This window comes from Schistocerca gregaria, chromosome 3 (genome assembly GCF_023897955.1).
Source record: "Schistocerca gregaria isolate iqSchGreg1 chromosome 3, iqSchGreg1.2, whole genome shotgun sequence".
Lineage (NCBI taxonomy): Eukaryota > Metazoa > Arthropoda > Insecta > Orthoptera > Acrididae > Schistocerca > Schistocerca gregaria.
The window spans coordinates 876,413,346-876,420,814 of record NC_064922.1 but is presented as its reverse complement, the minus strand read 5'-3'; the positions used below and the strand labels follow the sequence as shown (position 1 = coordinate 876,420,814).

The 7,469-nt window shown below is 43.3% G+C and overlaps 1 protein-coding gene across 3 annotated transcripts in view; it reads left to right on the top strand.

The window, feature by feature from the left end:
* Nucleotides 1-1,553: 1,553 nt before the first annotated feature.
* Nucleotides 1,554-7,469, top strand: part of LOC126354972 (cytochrome P450 4g15-like) — a 332,675-nt gene continuing 326,759 nt past the window's right edge. For 2 of the 3 annotated variants that reach the window (XM_050005056.1, XM_050005057.1), the window contains exon 1: nt 1,554-1,801. In XM_050005056.1, the coding sequence (XP_049861013.1) occupies nt 1,590-1,801 (212 nt within the window). In that variant the 5' untranslated portion in view covers nt 1,554-1,589. The remainder of the gene's footprint in view (nt 1,802-7,469) is intronic. The other variant, XM_050005058.1, reaches the window with a different exon arrangement.

The window sequence follows — 7,469 nt, the reverse complement described above, 5'->3', positions numbered from 1 at the left end:
GACATTCCTCTCAACAGCGAGTAGTTCGCCTTCCATAATGTTCGCACATGCATTGACAATGTGCTGACGCATGTTGTCAGGCGTTGTCGGTGGATCACGATAGCAAATAGCCTTCAACTTTCCCCACAGAAAGAAAGGGACGTCAGAACCGGTGAAGGCGCGGGTGACGGTATGGTACTTTTACGACCAATCCACCTGTCATGAAATATCCTATTCAATACCGCTTCAACCGCACGCGAGATATGTACCGGACACCCATCCTGTTGGAAGTACATCGCCATTCTGTCATGCAGCGAAACATCTTGTAGTAACATCGGTAGAACGTTACATAGGAAATCGGCATACATGGCACCATTTAGATTGCCATCGATAAAATGGGGGCCAATTACCCTTCCTCCCATAATGCCGCACCATACATTAACCCGCCAAGGTCGCTGATGTTCCACTTGTCGCAGGCATCGTGGATTTTCCGTTGCCAAATAGTGCGTATTATGCCGTTTTACGTTACCGCTTTTGGTGAATGACCCCAAACCATACCTGTCGGTCATTCTGACATATTACAACCCCTGAGCTCGTGAGCTTGTAACACATTACGGTAAGAGAAATTCTTCTACGGAATAGGAGTTACTATGGAGAAATTTTCTCAGTTTGTTATCAAATTTTACTCTCTGCCATACATTTTCTCTCACTAGCTAATTGATCAATAGTCTTTGCTCCAGCATTGTACACCCCTTTTCGTTCTAAAGGCAACCTTAATGTGGAGTAGTGAAAGTGATTTTCCCTTCCAGTATTGTGATTATGCACCTCACTGAGGTACATAATTTATTCACGAAGGAATAAATATACTGTAAAGCGGTAGTCAGATGCTCAACTCCTTAGACAGATATTTATAAGATGATCGTTGGTGAGCACCACATATTATTCTTACAGCACGTTTTGCGCAGTGGAGACCTTCTTTCTTAAGGATGGGTTACCCCGGAACATTATTATATGACATTATTGAACGAAAATATGCAAAATATGTCAACTTACCGACTTGTCTCTCCCCAACATTTGCAATAATATTATTCTAAGCGCAAATGTGGCTGAACTAAGTTGTTTTAGGAGTTCCAAGATGTGTTTTTTCCCAATGTTATATCAAATATAAATGAGACCAACAAAAATAAGTGCGTATATGTTTTTCATGCCTTTTTTATCATTCCCTGGAATAAATTTGAAGTCTTAACAATGAAAATTGTCATTGTTATCTAGCTTTCTCCTTAGCTACCTGATTGTATCCAACTTCTCCTAACGCGAGGACGGCGGTCTTGTTTAATGAAAGAGAATACTAACTGCGTGCAGTTAACTTTGCGCATCTCGTTCCGACACGTTGCTGATGGAATTTCCCGTGGCTTCGTACTGCGTGAAGAAGCGGCCTTGCGCCTACTGCCGACAGCGTCGCACGTGTTGCGTGAACGACCAAACGAGCGCGTGCCGCCGTAGCTAAGGCAGTTTTCTAGCAGGCAGGTTCTGGAAAAACTAGTATACCTGGTTTGAGCGGCGTATATATAAAGGTCGGAGGAAGGGGGCGGCTCTCCAGTCAGTGAAACATGCCTGTGCTAATGGCTGTGTGCGCGGCCTTAGCGTCGCTGTTTTCCGGAGTGCTAGTACTCGCTGCCTGGCTGTGGATGACACGACAGCGGACGTCGATCCCAGGACCTCCGACACTGCCGCTGCTCGGAAACGCTACGTTGTTCTACAAACTGCCCGTGCTCTTGAACCGACTCGGAGACTTAAAGCATCGTTATGGAGACATCTTCAGGTAAATGAACGCGCAAAGTTCTGAGAACTCAAGCCCATCTATTATGATATAACTATTATTATTTTTATGCCCAAACGCGATCCGGTACATTTGCGTCTCATCGGTATGTATTCTTATTGCGGTCGGTCCAATAAACTACTGGCCATTAAAATTTCTACACCACGAAGATGACGTGCTACAGATGTAAAATTTAACCGACACGAAGAAGATGCTGTGATACACAAATGATTAGCTTTTCAGATCATTCACACAATGTTGGCGCCGGTGGCGACACCTGCATCGTGCTGGCATGAGGAAAGTTTCTAACCGATTTCTCATACACAAACAGTACTTCACCGACGTTGCATGGTAAAACGTTGTTGTGATGCCTCGTGTAAGGAGGACAAATGCGTACCATCACGTTTCCGACTTCGAGAAAGTTCGGATTGTAGCTTATCGCGATTGCGGTTTATCGTATCGCTACATTGCTGCTCGCGTTGGTCGAGATCCTATGACTCTTAGCAGAATATCGACTCGGTGGGTTCAGGAAGGTAATACGGAACGCCGTGCTGGATCCCAACGGCCTCGTATCACTAGCAGTCGAGATGACAGGCATCTTATCCATATGGCTGTAACGGATCGTGCAGCCTCTCGATCCCTGAGTCAACAGATGGGGACGTTTGCAAGACAACAACCATCTGCACGCACAGTTCGACGACGTTTGCAGCGGGATCAACTATCAGGTCGGAGACCATGGTTGCGGTTACCCTCAACGCTACATCACAGACAGGAGCGCCTGCGATGTTGTACTCAACGACGAACCTGGGTGCACGAATGGCAAAACGTCATTTTTCGGGTGAATCCAGGTTCTGTTTACAGTATCATGATGGTCGCATCCGTGTTTGGCGACATCGCAGTGAACGCACATTGGATGTGTGTATTCGTCATCGCCATACTGGCGTATCAGCCGGTGTGATGGTATGGGGTGCGATTGGTTACACGTCTCGGTTACCTCTTGTTCGCATTGACGGCGCTTTGAACAGTGGACGTTACATTTCAGATGTGTTACGACCCGTGGCTCTACCCTTCATTCGATCCATGCGAAACCCTACATTTCAGCAGGATAATGTACGACCGCATGTTGCAGGTCCTGTACGGTCCTTTCTGGATACAGAAAATGTTCGACTGCTGCCCTGGCCAGCACATTCTCCAGATCCATCACCAATTCAAAATGTCTGGTCAAGGGTGGCCGAGCAACTGGCTCGTCACAAGACGCCAGTCACTACTCTTGATGAACTGTGGTATCGTGTTGAAGCCGTATGGGCAGCTGTACCTGTACACGCCATCCAAGCTCTGCTTGACTCAATGCCCAGGCGTATCAAAGCCGTTATTACGGCCAGAGGTGGTTGTTCTGGGTACTGATTTCTCAGGATCTATGCACCCAAACTGCGTGAAAATGTAATCAAATGATTCAAATGGCTCTGAGCACTATGGGACTTAGCTTCTGAGGTCATCAGTCCCCTAGACTTAGAACTACTTAAACCTAACTAACCTAAGGACATCACACACTTCCGTGCCCGAGGCAGGATTCGAACCCGCGACCGTAGCAGCAGCGCGGTTCCGGACTGAAGCGTCTATAATCGCTCGGCCACAGCGGCCCGCAAGTAGATGAAGTTATAACCGAAACACCACTGCTCAGTGCTTTAGCAATGACTATTAGAAACAAAGTTCGGTTGACTTTATACATTTTTATTATGTACTCTAATTTTTAATGAACAGTAGTAGGGTGGAAAATTTGGAAAAAAGGGTTTTCAAAGTATGTCATTAATGAAAATAACCAACGTTCCTCGGTTCCTCACCGGAAAAAGAATAATCAAATTGAAACTCAACTGTATACTCGTAATCAATCTTACGTAAGAACTGTTGTCATGACGTAGGAACAGTACCTAACGCACACTTTCGCGTACTTCACACCACACATGTCACAGTAGTCAGGTAATAACCAAATGGCAAACACATAAAACATATTATATTAATATGCAAAGATCAGTTAAAGTAAGATTGTTTACTGGCTGTGGACAAAAACTTTTTGTTGCATTAGTCACTGTGATACTGACTGTAGTACTTGCACCAAACAGAAAGGTTGTTTGAATTTACTCGTTGGTAAGGACTGTCATTTGCCTAGCAGGTACTCTCATATTTCCTTTTAATAAAAGTTATAAATTGTGCCACATGCTATAAATTACAAACTGTGCTTCGACAGTGAGATTGAGTGTCCAAGTTACGTAAAGTTTTGCCACCAACTTCTTATTATGAAAGTTACTCTATTTTTAGCAAATGTATTAAAACTGGCTTTTGCAACATTCTCTTTCTGACACTATTCACACGACAGACAAAGATTTCACTACAACATAATTGTCCCAATGTTCACTTCATTTACAGTTCATTTTCTGATTATCTCGGCTCTTACAAATGGATAGAACAACGACTTAGGGAAACTATTTACGTGAAAACATGCACGATAACAATGTTATTTAAGCGATAAAATTGTAACTACGCTGGTCAGCCTATTACACTTCTAGTTATAAAAATTCTAGATGTTACTTCACGTTATGATGCCATTGGTTTTTCGAGAGGTTTCATTTAGCGGTAAAATAGGACACAGGTTGATTTTCTTGCCATACCATAGCCGGAAACAAGGGTCCATAGTACTCTTGATGTTATGTGAATTACTCTTGCTGCATTTGTACTGTGCCCAATAAATTCCATACACATAGCTTGCCCGTATTAAACATACGCCGAAACAGCCATTTCAGTTTTCACTGCTCCATACATGGGAAACAGACTTTTTATCTCCGCACTTCTGCACAGCCACACCGGCGAATACACACAACCGACAACAATCGTCTCCTAGCAACTCCAAATTACTACTTTTTTGGCGCGCTCTGACGCCCAGCGATAATGCATTTACAATTTATTATACTCTTCGACAATAGCTTTTCCCCTGACTAGTTCAGCGTGTCTACTTACAAAAGTTAATATTCCATGTGTACTCTCTTTTTGTTACATAACAAATAGCAATTATAACTTGACAAGATATTTACAAGAATAATATTCAGCTCAACTAATAAACCAATGTTTGTAAAACACGTAGAAAATGTATGATCATCCGCAGAGTTGTGGTGTTATATAAAGTAACTGACCTCTCGACTATGTCCGTTAAACATTCGAAGGGGTTGATGTCGGGCGATCTGGGTGTTCAAACGAGTCGTGATCAACTGTGGTCCCGTGACATGATGCACTGTCATCCATACAAGTTCCATCATTGTTTGCTGAAAATGGGTCCTGAGTCACACTCTAACCCTACCATCAGCTCTTACAGACTGAAATCGTGACTTATCTGACCACACCACCATTTTACTCTCGTCTAGCGTCCGACCGATACGGTCACGAGCCCAGGGGAGTTGCTGCAAGCTATGTCACGCTGTTAGCAAAGGCACTCGCGTCGGTCATCTCCTGCCATAGCCCATCAACGCCAAATTTCGCCGCACTGTCCTATCGGATAATTTGATACTCTCGGCACACTATTGGTACTGTGAATCTCGGAAGATTGAATTTACTAATGATTCCTGAAATGGAATGTCCAGTTCCAACTACCATTCAGCGTTTAAGGTCTTTTGATTTCCATCGTGCAACCATAATCACTTTGGATACCTTAGGCTATTTACAATTTGTACAGAAACCAGATGGCAGTCATAAGAGTCGAGGGGCAGGAAAGGGAAGCAGTGGTTGGGAAAGGAGTGAGACAGGGTTGTAGCCTCTCCCCGATGTTATTCAATCTGTATATTGAGCAAGCAGTAAAGGAAACAAAAGAAAAATTTGGAGTAGGTATTAAAATTCATGGAGACGAAGTAAAAACTTTGAGGTTCGCCGATGACATTGTAATTCTGTCAGAGACGGCAAAGGACTTGGAAGAGCAGTTGAACGGAATGGACAGTGTCTTGAAAGGAGGATATAAGATGAACATCAACAAAAGCAAAACGAGGATAATGGAATGTAGTCAAATTAAATCGGATGATGCTGAGGGAATTAGATTAGGAAATGAGACACTTAAAGTAGTAAAGGAGTTTTGCTATTTAGGAAGTAAAATAACTGATGATGGTCGAAGTAGAGAGGATATAAAATGTAGACTGGCAATGGCAAGGAAAGCGTTTCTGAAGAAGAGAAATTTGTTAACATCGAATATAGATTTGTCAGGAAGTCATTTCTGAGAATATTTGCTTGGAGTGTAGCCATGTATGGAAGTGAAACATGGACGATAACTAGTTTGGACAAGAAGAGAATAGAAGCTTTCGAAATGTGGTGCTACAGAAGAATACTGAAGATAAGGTGGATAGATCACGTAACTAATGAGGAGGTATTGAATAGGATTGGGGAGAAGAGAAGTTTGTGGCACAACTTGACTAGAAGAAGGGATCGGTTGGTAGGACATGTTTTGAGGCATCAAGGGATCACAAATTTAGCATTGGAGGGCAGCGTGGAGGGTAAAAATCGTAGAGGGAGACCGAGAGATGAGTACACTAAGCAGATTCAGAAGGATGTAGGTTGTAGTAGGTACTGGGAGATGAAGCAGCTTGCACAGGATGGAGTAGCATGGAGAGCTGCATCAAACCAGTCTCAGGACTGAAGACAACAACAACAACAACCTTTTCACATGAAGCACCTGAGTACAAGTGGCAGGTCGGCCATTACACTGCCCCTTAGTGCCTTGTGTAGTTGATACTGTATGTGCGCATATCATTATACCATGACTTTTGTCACCTCAGGGTATTGTGGAGTTAGTTGACGAGCAACCCGGTAATTTCACCGAAAAACGTATTGTTCACGCGTGAAAATATTTCGCGACCTAGTTTAGCGATCTCCGGCAGGCAAAGCATTCGCGGTCATGCGTTGTCCAGAGCATCCGACATCAGGGCAATCCCGTGGCCAATAGTAGCTAACGCTATGGATGGGAAATCTGGATGTATCCAAGCCGGCCCGCACGCTCGGTGGTAGGCCCCCAGAGCGTGAGGCTGCTAATCTCCAAACAACTGTAGTGAGGTATGTAGGATGTTAGCAGGGGACCTGTGAGCAAAAGCAAAATTCGAAGGCTGGAAACTGTTAGTGGAGGAAGAGTTCTCAATAACTCGCTAATATTAAGGGTCGGAAAGTGACTATAGAGGAAAGGAAACGTTCAAACAATTGTAATATAACGAAATAACTATTAATGTTAAATATGCAGATCACAGAATTTTAATAGCAGCATTCATTCCAATTGTATGGTACTGTAGATATTAGAAAACGTCGCTGAACTGGTATAGAGACGTCAACGGCTTGGTAGCAGGAAATACGGCCTCAGAAACAGCGAGCGAGGTGCACCATGGGTCGTGAATCAATAACTGGAGTAAATGGAGAATCAATTCCTAGGCAGTAGCTAAAGTGAAGAGTCAACAATAACTACAGAGAAAAGAAACAGGGGCATTGTTGTATACTTTTGTTACAGTGGAATAACTAGGTCAGAAATACTCTTCATGAAGTAAATATAACTAGCGACATTCACATACGTTTTATGAAATAATTACAATAGGTTTGACTACCTGACCGTGAATGTCTAAAAGTGCTTAATAAATCTAAACACTACTTGCAGAGT